This window comes from Zonotrichia albicollis, chromosome 11, assembly GCF_047830755.1.
Source record: "Zonotrichia albicollis isolate bZonAlb1 chromosome 11, bZonAlb1.hap1, whole genome shotgun sequence".
NCBI lineage: Eukaryota > Metazoa > Chordata > Aves > Passeriformes > Passerellidae > Zonotrichia > Zonotrichia albicollis.
Window position 1 is genome coordinate 3,339,130 of NC_133829.1, and position 22,238 is coordinate 3,361,367.

The window sequence follows — 22,238 nt, forward strand, 5'->3', positions numbered from 1 at the left end:
ATAGTTGCATTTATCAGGATGAAAATAGTTCACTTTAAATCCAGTGGCTGTGCCTGACTGGCTTCCAGGCTGGTGGAAGTCACTGAGGGCACTCAGTGCTGGGAAAGAGCTGAGGGACACACAAAACTAATGTAATGCCCAGACCTCACTGCATAAATTCAGATTGTGAAGGGGATTTACATCAGGGACTTTAATTCCTGATTTTTGGAATAGCTCACTGTAGAGCAGGAGAAGGGTTCATTCAGCATAATCCTAAATACTGTAACCATGGCTGAGGTAGTATTTGATAGTGGTGAATTTTTTATGCAAATTCAACACCTGAAAAATCTAAGTGTAAAAATATCTGTCATAAAATGGTGTGCTGAACCTAAATTGAAATAAGATTGTAAAGGAGAAAACCCAAACATCAAGGACTTCTAGTGGTACTTCAGACCAAAATGACCAGAGCTTTGCTGTACTCACACCCCTTGGATGTGGAGGTGGAGCCCTGTGTGCATCCACATGTTCTGCCCTTGGTCTCACAAGCATCCACCCTGCACACACAGGATTTGTGACTGAACTTCAGTCCAGCCTCAGTGATGCCCAACTCCTGAACCTCTCCAGTGTTTGGCGTCTCTCTTTTGAGAATTGCCTCTCTGAGGTGATGGAGGTTTTCAGGGAGAAGGCTCCAATGCCCTGACTTTGGTGAGGAACAGCCAAGGACAGAAAACATGACCTTTTTAAACATCATTCTGTTGATACCTCCTGGGCTTTCCCTCACCTCCTCCTCGCCCCCATCATTTGCTTGTGTGTGGCTTTAGCAGAAACAGGAATCTTACCCAAGTCTTGCAAGCCATTGTTTCTTTATGTTAAATACAAGGTTCTTTTATTGACTCCAGCTGCTGCACCTCCCTGTGCTCACTGTGTTTGCTTTATTAAAATTGAACAGCGTGCAAGTAGGACATTGTAAATCACAAGTGACTGGGCCAGAGGAAGAGGGAGGGAGAGGGAGGGACTCTGACTGTATGACAACAAAGAGAGCACATGAACAGGCTGGGCCTCCTGGCTAATAGCAGCCAAAACTCATGAGTACAATTTTCAATTGCTCCCAGGAGGACAGGCAAGGGCCAGACAGTTAGCAGGGATAGATGGGAGTGAAAATGGAATACCTGATGTGTTCTCTCCAGAACAGAGCTCCTCAGGGCTCTGGGCATGCAGGATCTGCCAGCCTTTGCTGGAATCCTGGGTGTATCTGATGTCAGTGCCTGGCTGTGGAGGGAGCCTTGTTAGACCATCCAAGTCCTGGAGAGGGCTTTTAAACCAAGAACCACCCTTGCAGAAAGGGAGGTGGAAGCTGCTGGTCCATAATTCAGCATTACACATTTTTCAGCTTTGCCGCTTCATGACTGGTGGGGGAAATTGCATTTTTGTCTGCTTGAGCCCCATGGGCATCCACAGGGGACAGTCAGAGTAGGTAGAAAGACAAGAGGTTCCTTCCCTGTGCCAGGAGAGCTCCTCTGCTCACAGAAGGTGCAAAACCATCACGGACAGCACAGCAGCCACACGGAGTGTCCCAGGCTGCCACGGTGCCCCAGCTGGGAGCCCTCAGCAGCACAGCAGCAGTGACCTGGCTGTGCTGTGCCGTGTGGGCTCAGTGTGCTCTCTCCTGCAGTGCTCCTCCACGTGCGGCAAGGGCCTGCAGTCGCGGGTGGTGCAGTGCATGCACAAGGTGACCGGGCGCCACGGCAGCGAGTGCCCCGCGCTGGCCAAGCCCGCAGCCTATAGGCAGTGCCACCAGGAGGTCTGCAACGACAGGATCAACGTCAACACCATCACCTCGCCCCGGCTCGGTGAGTCAGGGCCCCGGGGGGAGGGTGCCGGCTGCCCAGGGGGCTGCAGTGATAGCTGGGGACAGAAATGGGGAGAGGCTCAGCCAGAGTCCAGCCTAAATGTGGGTAGGTCCTGTCTGAGCCCTGCCTCAGGCTGTGCCTGGATGGAGGGCTTGGCATGGCAGAGGATGGAGCTGAGAGCAGCAGGAGCACACAAGTGGTGGGTAATTGATTGGATTGATTGATTGATTGATTGATTGATCACAGGTGAGGGAGCTGGCAGGTGCATTGTTCTCCATCACAAACCCTTCCACACGCTGCCTGTGCTGCAGTGAGTGTGAAGTAGGATCATTTATTCATGGTGCCCCAAGAAAATACAAAACCCTGACAGGTGGTTTGATGGATTCATTTGCCCAGAGGGGCAAGAGAACATCCAGCCTCTTCCTGACCCTGTGATTTTCTGTCACTGTCCTCCTCCTCACCCTCCCTGCATTCCTTGTGTCCCTGGCTGGGATGGGAATATGGTGATAACCATCTGTCTCCTGAAATACCTAACACTGTACTTAAGACATGCCACTAATTAAGAATGCCTCTGTTAATACGAATTTGTGGGGATCTCATGATTTTCCACATTGGTTTATAAGGGGACAAAAATATAAATATACTAAATATATATTTTTCTGAACTTCAGCCCTGTGTGTCCCCCTGCAGCTCCAAGAACCAAGTTGGTTTCTTTACATTTCACACATCATCACCAGTAAGATGAAGCTAAATTGAGGCATCAGCTACGCTGACCCAGCCTCATGGGTGCCTCCTGTCCCCTTTTGGTAGAAGAGTTGTAAACAAGAAAATGTTACCAGAAAGAGCAGCTTCCTCTCTCACATCTGAGCTGATCTTACAGGCTAATAAACCTCCAACACACATGAAAACACAGAGCTGCTAAATAAAAAAGAACCATTTTCTAATAGTGCTGTCCAGTATTAAATAACACTTTAACTAGGACTGGACTTGAAGCTTCTGAACTGAAATTTGTTCCCCAAAAGTTTAACAGATGTTTTAAGAGAAAATAGGGAGTTTCATTCTTGCAAATGCACTCATGCTGAGGGGTTCCTGTCCTCTCTTGGTATGAGGGTACTTCCCAGATATTTTAGCGCTAAGAGCATAGTGGAAGGAAAACATTTCATTTGAGAAGTAAGCCCTTGATACACTGATGAGACAAGAATTCCATCCTAATTCACATTTTAGGACAAAGCAATAAAATGCTCATGTGTTTAGAAGACTGAGGAGGCTCAAGTCCCTGCTGAAAATAATCTGCAAGCAATTTGGGATGCTTTTGTTTCTAAACCAGGCTTGGAATCACCAGAGCCAGAAACTATGATAGTTGATATTAGTGGGAAGACATATCATTGAGTGTTTTGCTCTTTTTGCTTATAAACAATTCTAATTGGATTATCTTTAAACAGAATTTTCTCTTTTCTGCAATGGAAGCAAACAAAAAAAAAAGTCAGAAAAAAATCCCAGTAGTCTACAGACCCCATACTGCCTTGCCCCTACTTCAGAATGGTTTTTTGTCTTGGATAACACTTCCAAAAATATCTCAGTGTGGAGTTCACCTCACCTGGCTTTTATGTCCGTGTCCGCTGTCTCTCATTGATGACACATTCAGAGGGATTTATCCTGTCACTTCTTTCCTGTCTTCCTTCACAACCTATGAGGGACCTTGGACCTCTGAAACATTAGTCCTGGCCTTGTTTGTGGCTTAGTTTCTTTTATGTGAACTCTCCCATCTCAGGTTCATAAGCTTTGTCTCAGGTGTTCTTGCCAGGTGTGTGATTTATTCATCTCCATCCCCTTGTCTGCCGTGTGGAGTTCATGCCCTTAAATCTGGGCTGCGTCTTTGGGTGTTTTGTTCATCCAGGCCTGTTTGCCTCTGAGACAAAACAGGTGCAACAGGAGGAGGTTTGCACTCCCCATTCATGTGCAGGGAAGGAAGGAAGCCCTTCCAGAGCCTGAGATTTTGGCAGAGAGAACCTCACCTGCTCTCCAGTGCCGGCGGCAAGCGTGGCCCTCCCTCCCCTGGGCTGCAGGGCTTTGGTCACACCTGCAGTGCTGTTCCCTGGCTAACCTGGCAGTTTCTCCTTTCTTGTCTCCTCCCAAGCTGCCCTCACCTACAAGTGCACGGGGGACCAGTGGACAGTGTACTGCAGGGTGATCCGGGAGAAGAACCTGTGCCAGGACATGCGGTGGTACCAGCGCTGCTGCCAGACCTGCAGAGACTTTTATGCAAACAAGATGCAGCAGAAGAGTTAATGAAGCTGTGCCTCTCCTTAGAGTCTTCCAGCTGTTTGTATGGAAATCACAGACTAGTAGGTCTGAGTACTGGAACTTCATGAGTTGCTACAGCGTGGTGGATCCCAAAGCACACCTAATGAGACTTGAAACTAATCCTACAGACTGGATACCAAAGTCATCTGCTCATCCACCTTAAAAAAACACACAGAAAGGGTCATCTCAAGGAGCCAATCATTCCTGAATATTTTGACATCCTCACATTTTTCCTTAATGCTTTTTTAATATTTTAAATCACCAGCCACTGGATGGCTTGCTACCATTAAAGAAAAGGACAAGAGTTGCAAAGTGATTACATTGGATAAGGTTATGGGTACCTCCATGGAGGAAGGCCTCTGGCAAAATAATTCAGCAAAGGTAGAGACATTACTTAATCTTTTAATCTTGGCTTTTATCTGTTGTTTTCAATTCCCAGCAGTTATCCCACTGCAGAGTGGGCTTGGAGGGACGTGCATCAATGAAAGGCTTAGTTTAAGGAGAGGATTTTCTGTAAAAGCTCGTGAAAACTGATAGCAGAGGATGGACATCTCTGAATTTCCTACAGAAAACTCAGTATAATTATATCCAACATTCCAAGTCATATTTTTAGAGCCACTAATAGGGAGTGCTTTTCCTTCTAATTTTAAAAAACAATCCTCTCTGTCTTTTCCCCAGAATAATAGAGTTCCTTTTATGAAACCTAATTTTTTCTCGGAGCTTAATGAAATGGAAGCTTATTAACAGCCATAGATAGTTACTTTTAAACAAGAACCATTTACATGAGATGGGAGAAGCCAGAAATCATTTCATCCAGTAGAGCTCACTGAGGGATTGCTTGGCCTGAGCTCTCTCCAATTTTTAGAAGTCAATCAGATAATGAGACTGTTGGTTCTTCTAAGAGGACTGTGAAACTGGATAGGGTTGGAACAGAAACTGTATTTGGAACAGTCTTTGTGAAAAGGATGTAGTGGGGAGCAGAACAGGTGTTTTCTATCTCTGGGCTCTTTTACACAGCTGAGGTTATGTAGTTTTTGGAGTAAGCAGAAGTAGCCAGGGATGCAAGACATTCAGAGTGTAACCTGGAGCTTGTGGGAAGCCAAGGGCTCAGACTTCCACTGCTGTCTTTGAATGCTCCCTGTGTCACCTGTGTGGTGCTGTCAGGTTTGGTGCTATAGGTTTGGTGCTGTCAGAGCACTTACAGGTGCTGCACACACAGTAATCTCTGCCATGTCTCTGCACTTTAAACCAGGCTCCTCTCTGTGATGTGAGACTTGAAACAGGAGCTCTGCCCAGGGCAGGCCTTGTCCCCTCCCTTGTCACACACATCAGTGTCTCCCCATCACATCTTGCTCCAACAAGCATCATTCCCTTGCCAGGGCCCAAGGCCATGGTGGAGTTTCAGCCCCCTCCTGGTGACAGGAGCAGCCCTTTGGATAATTGCAGCTTTGTGAGTTCAAAGCTCTGGAACTGCGTGGGACTGTTTGACTCCTGGGAGCTGAGCACAGAGCCAAGCCCAGCTGCTCCCCCAGCCCCTGGGCCAGGCTGCCTGGCGGCTCTCACCTGGCCCCAGGTTGTCTTTGTTGCTGTTGTCTCTTTTTGTCAATGCAAGGAAGGACAAAGACTCTGAGTACCTAACATGTCTTTAAAGCAATTTTTGCTTAGTACTATTCTTTCCATATCCAGGACCTCACTGGAATAACCTATTAGCATTTTATTTAAGGGCTAAATTTTTCAAGCACAGGGAGATAATGGTCATCAACAGACTAACCCTGTGTGGGCTTCACATTTACATCTGTGCTTGTGAGTGTGCAAATGAGTGTGTATGCACCAGGGCTGGCCTGATGCACAAGGACGCATTTGCACACCTTTTTTCTTCAGGTGCCTGTCTCAAACAGATCTGCTTTCCAATGCCTCAGATGATTTTCTCTATCAGGGAAATGATTCCAGCTTGGTTTTTGTTATACTGGATTTTTTTTTTTTTTTTTTTTTTTTTTTTTTGCAATTTATAATCTGGATTAGACCTCCTTTTTCTGTTATTCCCACCCTGCTGCCCAGCCCAGAGGTTGTGTAAGTACTTGGCAAGTAATCAAGGGAAAATTGCTGGAGGGGGTGACAGGGGGAAGATTTAGACAAAACCAGGTGATACCCAATTAGGCAAATTAACGGGTAGAAGAACTGCTAATGAGAAAGTTCCAAGAGATCAGACAGAGCCCAGAGGACCTGGTTTATGTTCTTAACCCCCAGTGGTGTTTCCCCTTTAGCCTGCAGTGACACTGGGACTGTCCTTGCTGCCTCCCTGTCCCTCAGCCACCCCTGACACCCCTCACTCCCTTTGGAATTTGCTGTTTTCTTCTCATGGGCAACATTTTCTCTGTTACCTTGGCAGAATTGTGTGAATTATCATTGCTGGGAATCAAAGGTGCTTCTCCACAGCAGGAACATTTTCCTTCTGGTGCTGATCTGTGACCCTCTCTAGGCAAAAGGTAGGACATAGGAGAGGAAGGATTTTAGGGTTTGTGGTTTTCAGTAATAATTCACTGCTGGCCAGAGCAGAGTGCTAGGCTGGTGAGACCTCTGGCCTGACCCAGAACCATTTGGGTTCTGGACCCAAAGGACACTTGGGTCTCAGTTCTGGGTCCTACCTAAGGAAACAGGAATTTACAAGGATTTTTTTCAACTGTATGAGCACTGAGAAAAAACCACCTCACTTGCTCTCACAGCTCACAGATTAGCATGCATCAACCTTTTATTTTTTATATCAACCCCCCAACATTATTAAGAACTGATGGCACAACACAGCTCCATTTTATTCAATTATCTTACTTCACATGGTGACAACTATCACATCACATAACAGCCAGAAAAATAATAACAAAAAAATGTAATTCTGTTCAATATTCCTGCACTTCTGGTTTTTATCACTGTATAGGAGCTTCACAATGAAGTCACAGCTATGCTCTGCCCTCAGTTCCCACATTCTGGTGAAAAGAAAAGCTGCTTGTTTCAGTGTATCTACAACAATACTTCTCTTAGTTGTTCATAAGAGATTGATGCTCTTTTGATTACAGTGGTGGTATTTCCATATTGTAAACAATATTCTGTACTGTTACTAAAGTACTGTACATTTCTAGTTGCACAATTGTGTTATTGAGTGTAGATTCTCACTATCTCATGTATGGTGCTATTTTTTGTTGGTGGAAAAGAATCTTAGCAGTTGATTATTGCTTAATATTTTATTATAATACAGGGATATATTCTCCATGGCAATAATATCATTTAAGTTTTCTCATTACAGAGTGAAATGTATATATTTTTCCATTAGCTAATTTGCATATGTACTGTATCCATGGTAATTTTCTTCTTGGTGCTGGTTATAAATAGAAAAAGATAAAAAACAGTCAAACTGAATGGAACCAGTTGTAAATGAAAGTCAAAAAAAAAAAAAAGAAAAAAGTATCATTCCATTTTGAACAAATTGAATATGTGGAATAATAAATTTATTTTTTCCATAACAACTTTAATAAGGTTTCTGAACTTGAAGCAAAAATACAAAGCAAACCCAAAGCATGGAAATGAAGAGAAAGGAGTGAAGCTGTAAGTGGTACATTATGCATCTGTGTAATACTGGACTGAGACTGGGATTTGGATAAATCCAAGCCAACTGTTTAATTGCTGTGGTCGGTGGAAAAGCTCATTTGGCAGTAAAATTCTGGCACCTCAGAGTACTCAGTGTGCTAAAAACCAAGAAGTGATGGGTCTTGTCCTGGTCAGGTTGCAAAATAAAGCACGGGGATGTTAACACCTGAATGATGCCTTGCCAGGTCTGTGGTCAGTGACACAAGAGTAGAAAATTCCTGTGTGGGAAGAGCTTGCCAGGCTGTGTTTGGGATATCTGTGTGTGCCTGGGCAGGCTGTGGGGAGGGGAGCTCCTGCCTGGGGAGAGGGATGTTCTGAGGGTGCTTTTGGGGAAGGTTGTTCTTGCTGTGCCTCAGCTCCACAGGCACCCCCTGACAATGAGCAGTGCTGAGCATGTGGAAATTTATACTGGAGCAAAACAATCCCATCCATTGGGAAGGTACTGCATAACCGAGCTGCACTCTCCCCTGGTGTGAAATAAACAGAATTACTTCAGTGCCACGTGTTTTGGATGTCTTTGTTGTGGGCACTGGCCAGAATGTTTGTACTGTTAGCTGCCCCCAGCAGGGTGAAAGTTGTTTCTGCAGTCAGATACACCTGTAGGATCCTCTCCCAGCCTGCCTTACAGAGATGCCATCATCTGTACCCCACTCCAGCTCAATTCTTGTTAAAAGGGCACTTGGAGGTGGCAGCAGCATCTTTCTAAAGCAGCCTTAAAAACCCAGGAACATGGTGGAATGGTGGACTTGGCACTGCTGGGTTGGACTTGGTGATCTTAAAGGTCTTTTCCCACCCAAAAAATTCTCTGATTTTATAACAAACCAAAGCAGAGTTGGTGTGAGAGCCCTCCTCCCACAATGATTTCCAGAAATGGAGTTTATGCTTTAATAGCAGAGCTCATTTCCTGATCTCACCCAGGGTTCATGGCACAGCACTGATGGGCTTCTGAGGCAGCCTTGGGAGATCAGCCCAGTGCCAGCCTGCACAGGACCCTTCACAGCAGCACTGCAGAGCCTCCATCCAAGTGTGCTGTGCATTAACACATCATCCTGTTTGTGCCTTGCCTGCAGTCAACATCTGATTGCAATTGTTGACCTGTTTGAACAATAAAACCTAGCTCTGAGCCTGGGGAAGCCAAAGGGCTTTGCATTAAGCTGGGCTATGGCAGTGGGTGGGAGGGGTGTAAGGAATGCTGTCATACATTTGGCTTGAAATGTTCCTGGTATGTGCCAATACCTCTGCTAGAAATCCAGCAGGATTATATACTTACTTTGCCTATTTTGCATGTAGCCATTTGCTGTTTCTCTCATTCCTAATCCCCATTTCTACCCAAGCCATTGCCCTTCCCTGTGAGCTCAGTTGTGTTTTTTTATCTAAGACACCTCAGCCAAGGTCACTAAAGGCAGTGGGGTCAGAGGGCTCTGGCACAGAAGGATCAGGAGGAAAGTAAAATCCCTCCTCCCCTCCTTGGAGGTCACTTCTGCCTCCCGCAACCCCACCTGCTCCCTTCACTCTCCTGGTGTCCATGGCAGCCTCAGCTGTCTCTTGCAGCAAGCTGGCAGCACCCTGCTTGCTCTGGAAGGAATTTGCCTTCCAAAATGTGGAGCACTTTATCCCCACATCAGCTCACTGAGTACCACTGCTGAGGGCTCTGCTCTGTGGTAGAGTGAAAACCAAATGTTCCTTTGTGCTTTCCCCACCACCACATGGAGCATCTCCATGGGGAAAGGGATGTTTTCTCCTTGCTGGAGGGTGTCAGTGCAAACACCAGTGTGCTGTGCAGCTCCAGGCAGAGAAGATCCATGCCAGATGTGCTCCCAGTCCATGCACTCACACTTCTGATGGTGTCAGGAAGAATGGGATGGGATGCTGCTCTCCATGTGACCTGGAATGGAGGAAAACACTCATTTTTCACCAGGAGAGCACTGGCAGCTCCCCAGTCTGCAGGGTTGGCTCCACCATCCCACAAACCACCTGAAGGATCTCTGACAGCTCTCTGGAAGGTGACTGCACACTACAGCACCACTGGAGCCTTTCTGGAGACAGGGAGTGAAAGTACTTGGACTGCTGAAGGACTGGTGAAAAAGGGGAGTCCTCTAACAGAGTCTTCATGTTGCACCAAGATCAGTGCAGCCTGCCCAGCAAAACCAGACAAGCCATTCTTGGGTTGGACTTTATTCATGTTCTTAGAAAAGACATTATTTGAATGTTTTTCAGCTCCCATTTCTTTCCCCAGCTTTGCACTTTTCCCCTTGATTTTGTCTCTGATGACAAAAGGACCCAACCAGACTGCAGCTTTGTTTGGCACCAAACTTCCCTCCTGAGATGATCACACAAGAAGCCTTTTATCACTCTGGGGGCTCTGAGCCAGAGCTGCTCGTGGTGGAAGTGGCTGGGACTGTAACCCCAGGCTGTGGTGGGATGAGAGTCAAGCTCAGGCTGTCAGCAAGGGGACCTGCAGCAATTCCCTGCCAGGACTCATCTGAACTCCTGAGCCTGCTTCCTCCAGTGCTGCTCTCATTCAGAAAAAGGTATGAAATCCACATCTAGACTGAATTTAAAGAATAAAATAGAAATCCTGTCCAGAATCATGGTCTCACTCCTCAGAAAATCACTACAAATTGAACCTCCCCTGTTCCCCACTGCTCAATAACAGCATTTGGTTTTCTCACAGAGCTGGTGCCTCCTGTGCTGTGCTGGCTTCAGCACTGTCAGCTCTGTTCCCTGCCCAGGTTTGTGTTGAGGAAGAAGGGCCCTGCTGGAATTCTGGAATTCTGCTCTCCTCAGGCATCATCACCCTGGAGCTGCTCTCGCTTGTGGCTTCTTCCCCCATCACATCACTGGCCAGCAATGCCTTGAGGAGGGGACAGTCACACTGAGCCCAAGAAATGCTGTCAGCCACATTTCCCAGAGGGTAAGGAAGATTCCATCTTTTTCTTTCTTGTTTTATTAATTTTTTTCCTAACCATGTTTTGCTAAAGAAACAATTTTAAAGGGGAAAAAGGAAAACTCACATTATTGTGTAAGCAAGATAGAAAAGAGCTTTCTGTGGGTACTCATGTGCCATTTTCCCTGCAACAACAACTCTGCCTGTGCTGTGGCTGCCTGAGTGTTCAGCAGGGGTGGTTTTGCAGCAGCTGTGTGCACAGTACCTTCCATCACAAGCCCTGTTCCCTGGCTGTCCCCACGGCTCAGTTTATTTGTGTGCAAGGCAGCTGAGAGGTTATCGAGCTTCCCATCAGCTGTACAAACTCACAGCAGCCCCAGCTCTGTGGGTGTCCCTTTCTGAGAGCTGCACTTGGGGGTAATCAGCTCTGGGGCAGCTCCTAGCAAAGATCTGCTCCTTCTGCAGGGGAGTTGCTGCCTGTGCTTGTGCCACAAACTATGGGGATCTGTAGCCATATGTGTAAGAAAAAAAAAGCTTATTTGTTTGTTTTCAGCCTCCCCATAGGATGGTTCTAAAAGCAGAAACGTCCTTCACTATGGGGAAAAAAGAGATAAAATTGACAAAAACACCCTCATATTTGTCAAAATTTTTGTAGGTGTTTTTCAGGGTATCACTAAATCCTGCCAGGCACCTCCCTTTCCTCTCCTGCCTTCCCCAAATGCTTCCATTTTTGGCTAAAAAATCCCAAGTTTGGGATTTTTGGACCAACAATGTCAGCCAAAACCTAGGCTCTCTTCTCTAATTTTTCCACTTAATTTTTCAACTATCTTCTGGCAAAGCAGAAGCACTGTTTTGATGGAAAGTTTTTCAACCAGCTCTGCTCATTAATTTCTGCCAGCAGTCACAGAACAGTGCATCTTGCAGGAGAGAGTGTCTGAAGGGCCCAGTGTGAGGCAGGAATGAGTAACACTCCTCTCCCAGCTCTGTGCCCCAGCCAGCTCCCTGCTCCTAATGAGAGACATCTTTCTAGAGAGGCTTCCAGCCTAAATCTCTCTTGGCAAGTCAGCTCAGTAACTCAGGTACTGTGCCAGGTTAGAGGAAGATGTGGGTGGGCACAGAAGGATCTGCTCTGAGCAAAGGAGCCTGGGACTCTGAGGAGCCACATTGTCCATCCCTTATCTGCTTGGACTCATTTTGGACTCCTGCAGGCAAGCAGCAGTTGGCAGGGAAGGCTGGGGAGGTGGGGCTGGTCCAGCTCCCTTTCAAGGCTGGTTTCAGTGTGCTGCAATGGTGATGTTCAATAACCAGCAGCTGAGCCAGGCACAGCCATGAGCTGTGTCCATGGAGCCCTGAGATCCGCAGGGACAAGATCCTGAAGTGGCTGAAAGGACACCAGCACATCCCTGCTGTGTGTCTGTTACCCATCTGTCCATGAGGAAGGGATTTTTTGCACTGAGCTCAAGGGAAGCCCAGCTCCTCTCACTTTTGGGTTCCTGTGATGACAGGAGCCTGGGAGGCAAAGAAGGAAGATGTTCTTACAGAGTAGCCAAATTTTTCAGTGTTTGGCCTCAGCAGCCAAAGGAGCATCTGCCCATTGGCTGCATGGACAATCTCCTCAGGGAAAAGCCATCCATCCACAGTCCCTGACATTTGCAAAGTGCTCTGAGATCTTTCAATGAAAGATCTTTAAGATGTGCAAAAGTTTACAGCCTTTCTCTGACCATGACTGATTTTAGGGGGTTAACTTAGGAACAGGAAATACAGTGACTAAAGGAAAGCCATTAATATTAAATTCTACCCTTTGCCAGATTGTCTTGTGTTATCTTTGCTCTTTCATGAAATATTTTCCAGTTTTCCTCGCAGGGCATTCCTTACAGGGGCAGCAGCTAAGGAGCTGTAACTTGGCACATCTCCACCTGCTTTTCTGTAGCAGTGCACATTTGTGCTCTGGGATTTGAAGAATTTCCTTAGCCTCTAGAATTGATATGCAAACAGTCAGCTGTACAGACATCAATCTGTCCAGTAGACATGCCTTGTGACCTAAGGAATAATACAGGTGGTCAGCACCATGCTGGTGACTCCTGAATTTCTGGAGCAAGCAGAATCGTTTTCCTACGTCAAGAAGACGGGAGGTCCTGTGTACACCCTCGAGTCATCTGCTGTGCTTGACTGATCACAAAACACCCACCAAGATTTCCCTAACAAAGCCCTTCATTTCTGCCAAGGAAAGCAAAGATTTTCAGGAAATGAGAGATGTGACCTTGCCACCTCCCAAACAGCACAGGGGTCTCAAGATGCTCATCTCAGCAGAGGGATGCTCGTGCCAGAGCAAACGTGGAGCCCTGTGTGGTCAGTGCACAGCTCTCCCAGCATCCCTCCCTCCATCAGCTCTGTTGTGGTAAAAACAGAAGTGGTCAAACTTGGTCTTCTCCTGCCTGTTTGCTGTGCTGCTGTAAGTCCCACTGTGTCCAGGTGCTGCTGTGTGAGCAGGTGTGGAATGAGGGATGTTAAGACTGGGGGAGATGAGTGTTGATAGTTGCATCACCCAGCTCAAACCACTTCCCCCACCCGTGATTTCACCACAGCCAAAAGCTGTGCTTGAGCTGCTGGGCACCCTGTGGGCACCTAAATCCTGAGGGGAAATTTTAAGAGAGAAAGAAATGGCTCCAGAGAGCCCCATAACTCTAAGCAAGTTGTTCATTAGGACCGTCACCATTTCTGTTAAAAATAAGTCCTTCATTTCCCATTGATACTTCTCAGGCTGCAAGGAGAGCCATTCTCCTGCTGCTGGAGGCTCTAGCTGCAGACACAGCCTTGGAAGGGAAGCTGCTCTCATGGCTACAGCAGAGGAATGGGAAGCACGAGATCTGGCATGAAGTGCTGCTCCCATTGAAGCCAGTGGGATGTTTGCCATTGGCTTCAGGGGAAGCCAAGATTTCAGTCTGCAGCCAGATTTGCTGGTGTGCTGTTCTATCCTGAGAGCAGGAGCAGAGAGGGTTCTTGGTCTCCTGATAAAGCCCTTGCTGCTTCAGCTCCCCTGCTGCCTTCTCACCTCACACTGGCCCCTCCCTGCTTTCAAACCTTAGGCCTCTTTCAAAGCCTTGATGGAGAGAATTGTGCATGGTTTGTGCCTGTGGTTTGTCCCATGGTTGGAGCTCTTGGACATCCTCTCCACTGGGAATTGTGGACAGTGCTAGAGAGGGGCATAAGGCAATTAAAACAACAGGACAGGATGGGATAAGAGACTTAGATGAAGTAAAACATATAGGATTTGCTGCATGTAAATCACTGTGTCTTCTTCTCCAGGCAGCAACTTGGATCAGCTCTAGAATTAACTCTGTTTCAAGAGAGCCTGGAGACATTGTAGAGGTGGTCCAAGGTGGGCTTCCCTGCTTCACACCTTCACACCAACATGTTGGGAAGCTTGATTGTTTAATCAGCATTTTTCCTCATCTCCCTCTTTCAGGGTTAGGTGGGAGCTGAAATGAGTGAGTGATGAGCTGTGGTGCAGGTACTCATGAGCCTGTTAGTGAACCTTTCCCAAATTACACTGATCCCCCTGCCAGCCCAAAGGCTGCTGTGCTGCTGTAGTGGCTTAGGTGTTAATCAGTGCATTATCCAGAGCTCCACAATGTTTGCACACCCAGCACCCATGGGTTGGTGCCCTCCTCTCAAAAGCAGCTGGAGGAAGTGATCACAGAGTCAATCAAGATTCTACCAAGCAGCCCCAGTTTGGCCTGTAGAGGTCCAAGCTGTTTTTATTTGAGTGGACACATGGTGGAGCCTCTGCATGCCAAGGAAAAGAAACATTGCAAATAATTCTTGCTCTTCATTTTTATTTCTCCCGTTTAGGACGGCTCTCTCTGCTCTTCGTGTGGGATTGGTCTCTGCTGCCCCTTTCAGGGAACATCTGTAAGCACATCACATCTGTAAAAAAAGGCAGGAAAGGTTGATCTGCTGGACCAAGAAGTTGTCCTGAATTTCCTCACCTCTCCAAATGCCTCATGTTTGCCAACTTCTGCTCCTGGCCAGCCACAGTTTGTGTTCTCTGGCCACCTGGGACCTGATCTCCTTCCTCTGACACTTCCACAGAGCAGCCCCTGGGAGAGACTTTCTGGTGAGTTGAAACCATGGTGATGTATTTTATCTCCACAAACAAGTTGTTGCAAATGTAGGTGTTTAAAGCTGAGATAATGATTATATAGAGATCCATAGCTAAGAGTTTTACTGTGATTTTCTCCAGAAAGTTAAATCAAAGCTACCCAGAAGTTGAGCTCTGGTGCAGGAGCGCACCCCAGTGTTACCTCTTTAGGCACAAAGATTTTTACAGGCAAAAATACTCTTTGTTCTGATGATAAATGGGGAAGAACAGGGCAGAAAGCAAAGAAAAACCCAAACAATGCCATATTCTCTGCTGACTGCTGGGCTTAGCTCTGCAGCACAATTTCCCATCTCTTCCACATCATTCTGAGATTCCTCCCCAAAAGGGTCTTATCAGTAGATAAGTGGCTGTCTCTGAGCCAACTCTTTTCTTCTGGTTCAGTGGCTGGCACGATGTTTGCATGAACTCTAAACCATCAACTTGTTCTCTCTGATTTTCTTTGCTGATATGATCCCCACCAGCTCTCACATTTCCTAGGGCAAGCACAATCAAGCACAATCACACAAAACAAATCAGAATAAACAGAATTAGTGCTCATTCTTCCTTAACAACATGCCTGTGGGGGTTTTTGTCTCCCTTAGCAAATTCAATCCAGCTCCTTTCTCTCAAGTTAATTCACTGTAGCTGCTTCCACAGGCTCTGGGTTACAGGTAACAATGAGAGGAGAGGATTGTGCTTTGCTTTGAGCAAGAGCTCAGCATTTGTATGTTTTGCATTTTAAGGAATGGAGTGAGGTGGGGGTTGCTTGATCCACTTCCCACTGATTCTCTGTGGTATTCCCTCTGCTGCTGGTGATGTCCAACCTGGGAACACAAAAGATGGTACTTTGCACCTTTCATCTGCTCATGTGTTCCTTTAATTCTTCTAATGGTTCCTCTCCGTCTTTTTTTTTGTCTCATGTACAGGCTCTGATTTTAGCACTCCAAGCACAGGGCCTGGGATGGCTTTTTCAGGATCCTGGCAGATTTAAAGGCCAATATTGCTCCCATGCACCCACATCCCACACTGAGGGTGTTCTTGTGGGTGTGAACCTGGAGCCAGCTTCTCATGCAGGACACCAGGGTGAAACTCCCTTCTGGCACCCAGGCCTTGGACCTACAAAGTCTGTGTGGTTGGTGTCTTTGAACATTCCCTGGGACTGTTTCCTGAAGAGAGAGCAGCATTTGGCCCTTGGCTTTTAGGAGAGTTTCCCAACACCAACCTCAAATCAAATGGAAACACTTTCCTCCCACTTCAGACCAGGACAAAGACTGAGGGTGAGGTTTTAAGGCTAATGAAGCTTTTGGTGTGTTTTTTTCCTCCTGTCAGCTGAGGAGGTCCCTGGCACTATGATAAAAGCCCCCAGTGCCCACTGGGGCTCCTCTCCTTGTGGTGAACGTGCTCCTGAGAGACACAAAGGTTTCCCCAGAAGCACGTTCCCATTCCATGGCTCCAATTAGAGAAGATTTTCTGTGTTTGTTGCTAACAATGTTCTTCCTTGCCTTTGGCTCAGCAGGAACCTGATTAGTGACTTCCCAGGGTCCTTGAAACCCAAGGGAATTAATTTGCCTTTAATTCTGTCCAAGCTGATACTTAGGGGAGCAGCTGGGAACATTGTAAAGCAGCTCCTGGCAGTGAAGAGTCCCAGCACAGCATTTCCCAGAGCCTGGTAGTGATGCTCAGGCTGCCCACCTGAAGCCAGCCCATGCAGGGAGCTGCAGCATTAACCAGGGAAAGACATGGCCCTGCTCCTCTTCCTTTTCCTTACAACAGCTGGGTTTGGCCAGCTGGGCTTTGGTGGTGCCTGGTGACCACACTGTGTTTGTGATACTTTGCTGCTGTTCACAGCTTGTTCCAGTGTTTATTGACAGCCAGACACATCCTTCATTCTCTTGGTGGGTGCTCATCCCAGCTTCCCAGGATCTGGGCTGTCCTGACATGCCAGCATGTTGTGCAGGATTGGGTGAAGCAGTGCATTGCCCTGTAACTCAGGGAACCACTGTGCCATAGGAACCACAATAGCACTGCTTGCCTGGGGACTTGTAAAAAAGCACTTTGAGCTCCTTGGAAGGACCAGGGTAGGTGCAAACCTGTTCTGTTACTCTGGGGTTAAAGGATGTCTGAGATGATGGTTTGAAGTGAAAACAGCAGCCAGCAGAGAAGCTCACACATCCCTAGAGATGCTCACTTCATGGTTTGGGGCATTTTTGGGGGTACTTCACTTCCCAGGAACTGGAAAGGCTGAGCCAGCTTGGGGCTGGGACCCCTCTGGAGGGATTCCATCAGGGCCATGCTCAGCCTTAGCTTTTGCTGTAACAATTACAAGAGATAAAATATCAGTTTTCTCCATTTGCCTCCCCACAAGTTGGTTTAAAGGGAATGAAGGCAGATCCTGCTAGAGCTTAGTGCATTACAAGCCAACTCAAATGACTCCCCACTGTCTTTTCATCTCCATGAGACTTTTAATGCCCTAAGTCTTTGCATATCCTGGCACACAGCCCAATTGAAGCATGAGCTCCAACAGAAGTTTTACATTTAAAGCTGTTCTTTTGGCTTCAGAAATTTGCAGATTGAGGCTGAGAGAAGCAATTCAGCTGTTTACTTGCAGATCTCCACCAGCCCTGCTGTGCTCTTGCCCTCGCCTTGGTCAGAGTTGTGTTAACAGCATTTTCTAATTAAAGTAGCAGCCTCAGTTACAGAAAATGCTTTTCCTATCTGGGAATGTATCTGATTTTACTCTTTTTAAATTACTCACGGAGCACAGGGGTGTTTTGTTTCCCACCCCTTATTATAATTAATCCATCATCATTTCTGGTGACAAGGTTGGCTTTTGTTGGAATTTCTATTTCTTGCCATTTCCATCAGCTTGTGCCAATACCACTCAGACTCCACATTACTGATGATGGGGAGACTGATGTGAGCAGTCAGGAAAATATAGAGTGGATGAGCAATTCCTGAATTTCTGCTCACTCAGAGCAGGAAAAATGACACCTATTCTGGAGATAGCCCTGCCAGAAAATCTTAGAGCCATACTGTGTAAATTGTAGCCACTTCCCTGTCTGAAATAGTCCTACTCTGAAAACTTGGCTTTCAAGACCTCCACAGCCAAGACCAAGGCTTCTTCCTGTTACCTGAAAATTCCAAGTCTCCAAGAGAATAAATGGAAGCAGCTGAAACCTTCATCTTTCTTCACAGGGATGAAGTAAGAGCTTCTTTTTTTCACTTCACCTCACTGAAAGGGACATGCTGGGACCCATCCTGCCTGTGTGCAACAAGCTCAGCAAGGCTTGTCCTGTGGGATGCAGTGGGATCTGACTCTGGGATTTTCACTCCAGCCAGTTTTCCATAGTGGACAACCTTGTGTCTGTCTTCTGGCTGAATATGAGCATGGCAGTGCTTGGGCTGGGCCTGCAGGACCTGGAGCAGGACCAGATGCAGTGACAAAATCCCAGGATTCAGTGCTGACATCCTGTCCCAGGAGTCCACAAAGCCCCTCTGTCCAACAACATCCTTGTCCCAGAGTCTGAGCGGCTTCAGCTCGTGCCCACCACAGTGACCCTCAAACCTGGGAGCACCTGGGCTCTTCAGGACCCTTGCAAGGATGCTCCAACCTTCCCAGGCAAGGAAGCAAAGCCTTCTGCTGCCCCCACGTGTTGCTTGCTCATTATTGTTGCCACACACCAGTAAAGACCTGGGAACACTATTGGGAAGCATGAAGAGGAGCCGGCACAGCCATGCAGCTCTGGAGGTCAAGGATCTTGCTTTGGAAGAATCTTCAGTTCCTTCTGTTCCTCCCTCAAGCTCAGGATGTTCCTTATACTCAAAAACCTTCAAAATCAGATTGGGCCTGTTTGGAAGTGAGGTGATCTGGAGGCAGCAAAGCACAGAGGTGTCCTGGTCCCAGGCAGGACCTGTGTGAGCCCTGGGAGCCGGCCAGCGATGCTGAGCGATATCGGATACGGCGCAGAGCATCCAGGAGCCCTGGCTCAGGCCATGAGGGCACACAGTGACAGACAGCTCTTGGCAGGCCCAGCTCACATGAGAAGGTCATTGGAAAGACAAGTGATGCTTTTATCAGCTGCCTCTCCCCAGAATCAGCACCAGCTTGAGCAAGGGCTCCCTCTGTGCTCCTGTAATATCCCATGCTCCGTGTAGTGCCAAGGACAAAAGCTTCCTCACAAATACATTGAAGCTGCTTTTCCCAACCAGCATCCCAGCCCCCAGTTCCCATCCCTCCTGGCCCTGTCAGGTTCAAGGTTTGAATAGCACCCCTTGGAAAGGTGATTTTCTCTCTGGATCAGTGGCACCTCTCAAGCTGAAGGGAGAGCAGGCTGGAGTTGCTGGGTCTCTGCTGCTTCCCAGCAGTTACAATTTGGGATCTTGTGGTTTTGTCCTTTGTTGGGGTAGCACATGCTGACTATTCTGGAGAGCATCAATCCCAAAAGCTGCCTGAAGCCTGGGCTGACAGGTTGGTAGTAGCAGCCAAGCTCTCTCATGGAACCAGTTTGTGGCTGGGGGAGGTCCCAGAGCCCTGTTCCTGACCATCCCCAGCACAGCTCCTTGGAGTGGTAGGGCTGGCTCTTTGCCATCCTTTCACCAAGATCATTTTGGCATGGCACCATGAACAGATGGGCCATGGAGCAATTCCTCAGCTCAGATTGTCCACAGGCTGCCCTGGACACTGCCTGGAGCTCTCTGAGAACATCTGAAGGGAACAGCACTCGCTGGCAGGGCTTACGTGCTCCAGCAATTGGGGATTGCAAACACATGCTTCAGCTATGCAAGAAATCTTTGACTTGTTCTGAATGCAATTCTGCCTGGGTTTCTTCCCAGGAACATTCCTGTTCTTCACAATTTACCAGTTGCAGGAAGGGAAAAGGGGAGGGGGGATTTTAGGAGTAAGAGAGAGGAAAGGGAACAAATCTCATGGTGCTTTCCCTCGCCAAATTTCTCCAGAAGGACAGGGTGTGGAGCATGGACTCCAGAGTCTGGGACAATCCCAAGGAAATATGAATTACAAAATTAAAACCACTTTTAATTAGTAATTTGTTTTTATAGAAAGAAAAAGTCTGTTTTTCTGAAGTAATTCAGTGCCTGCTATCACACACACCAGGCAGCCCCTGCCAAAGGGAGCTGTGTGATAGAAGGGAAGCCCAGAACGAGGGCTCTGAGCAGAGACACCTTATCTCCTCCAGGAGACAGCAGTGCCATTCAGATCTGCATTCTGCTTCCCCAGATAAAAGCCCCACTCCTGAGTCACTGCATATGTGAGAGAGTTGCAAATGTAGTCCCCTAGGTGGGAGTAATTTGATGTCTGAGATGAATGATGAAGCTGGGCCTTTATTGTCACACCTGCTCTGTTCCAGACAGGAGAGGAAGCGTGAGAAGATGGAGGAAGGAGCTGCTTCTGCGCTGGCAGAAGCCAGAGGTGCAGGTACCCAGCTCCTCACCCCCTATCGTGACACAGCCCTCTGCTCATGGAGGGACACCATGAGTGGCTGTCACCTGCCCCAGGGGTTGGGCTCACACTGCAGAGGCTGGGGCAGGGCTGTACCCGGGCTGGCCCTGAGCAGGGATGTCCCTGCAGGGAAGGGGCTCTGTGCTCCTTTCCTGATGTCACCACCTGAGCCATCAGCTCCTTCCTGCAGCCCCAGACCCTCCCAGGGCAGACAATTACAGGGCTTGTGCTCCATGGCAGAGTCTGGCACCTGCTCAGCTGCACAAGCTCCAAGGGCCTAGAAAGAGACAGGGTGTAACCTGATGCTACCAAACATGCACTCTGAGTAACCTCCACAGCTCAATTAACTCTATTAAGTATTTACCTATAATTAATTTAATTTGGTTGAGGTTTTCCCCCCTGTGTTGGGTGCTTACTGTATGAACCTCTTAAAATGATGGCTGTGTGTATAATTCAATCAGATGTACATGCAGTACCCACAGAAGCTGAGTCACTCCAGGTACCAGGGGAGAGGTTTATTTTGTTGTATTTGGCTTGTGCTTCTGACCTAACACGGGGGTAACTCCACTAAAATTGGTTGTGCTGCATTAGTCCAAAGCCAGAGCAGAGCCCAGCTCTTATTCATTATTTGCAGGAGAGACATCATAATTTCTATAATGCCATGTCCAGAGTATGGGTGGAGTTTGCTCCAGCTGCTTTCTCAGTCTCCCACTGCGGAACAATGAAATGAAGGTAAAAAGGAATATTCATCTTTTTTTATGTGTATAACTCAGAAATATCAGCAGATTCCTGCTGCCTCAGTGCTGTGTAGGAGCCTTTCCCAGATATCTGCTAAACTAAGCAGGAGTGATTGGTTGATACTAAGGAGATGCTCAAGAAGTTTTTCCTGAAGTTACTCTTTACTCAAGGGTGGAGAGCAGCCTGTCACTGAGTGAGAGGTTTCATTGCACAGCTTAGAATGCAGCTGAAAGAGAAGCACAGAACAACACAGGGAATGTGTGTCTGACACTTCTCACGCTTCTGAAATGAGCCTGAAGAAAGAGGGACAAATCCCAAGTGATGAGGAAAACTGCAGTTCTGGGTCTGAGCAAGAGCTCCCAGGAATCACAGGAACACAGGAGAGGAGCCCTGTTCTAGATTATTTGGAGAGCCAAGACCTTCATGAAGGTTTTGATTCTTTATCACAGGGATTAACTCTGGGCAGCGGCTGGCGTGGATGTGAATTCCAGCTGGTGCCCAGCACCATGGACACACTGCTCTTTGGACTGAGTGCAAATGAGCAGACAGCTCTGTCACCCTGTGCACTGATCTCAGTCAGGGCAGGAGGATTCTTCCTGAAGTTCAGGGCACCTTCAGAATGACCCTTGTGCTGGTTGAGTGCAGATAATGACTGAACCATTGAGCTCTCAGACAGACTCTGCTTGTTTGGGGCTGTGCAGCTCTCACAGTCTGTCTGCTAACGACAAAAATATTCCAATTATTTGCAATGATGACATCACCCATGCAATTGACCCAGATCCAATATCAGCACTCCCACAAAACAGTTATTTCTTGTTAGACACTATTGAGGACAGTAATCCAGCCCAGACTGAGCCCTGTCAGCAAAGCCTGGTTGATTCCCCCACATTTCCAGCATTTCCTCAGCAGTTCATTTTCCAGGTTTGACAGGTTACCCTGAGTAACCTGGATCTGTTTGGTAAAAGGTGATTATTGCTTGTAACTTTTGAACATCAGTAGTCACAGAGAGGCTCCAAGTGGCTCAGGGAAGGCATTTTGGCACCTTTCATCTACTCCCTGTGCTTGTAAAGCCCTCACCAGCGCACTAAATCCATCATCTGTTGGGCCAGCAAGGTGCCTGAGCCCAAAGTCATCTGCTCCTGGAATGATCGGGCCCAGGGATGGAGGGAAGGAGATCCTGCTGGGAGATGGGGAGCTGGCTCAGCCAGTCCTGCCTGGCCACTGTCCCAGCACCCTTCCATC

The 22,238-nt window shown here is 47.5% G+C and overlaps 1 protein-coding gene across 2 annotated transcripts in view; it reads left to right on the top strand.

The window, feature by feature from the left end:
- ADAMTS17 (ADAM metallopeptidase with thrombospondin type 1 motif 17) overlaps nt 1-8,916 on the top strand; it is a 156,857-nt gene extending 147,941 nt beyond the window's left edge. For both annotated transcript variants that reach the window (XM_074549183.1, XM_074549184.1), the window contains 2 exons: nt 1,652-1,829; nt 3,967-8,916. In XM_074549183.1, the coding sequence (XP_074405284.1) occupies nt 1,652-1,829; nt 3,967-4,118 (330 nt within the window). In that variant the 3' untranslated portion in view covers nt 4,119-8,916. The remainder of the gene's footprint in view (nt 1-1,651; nt 1,830-3,966) is intronic.
- The last annotated feature ends 13,322 nt before the right edge of the window (nt 8,917-22,238 follow it).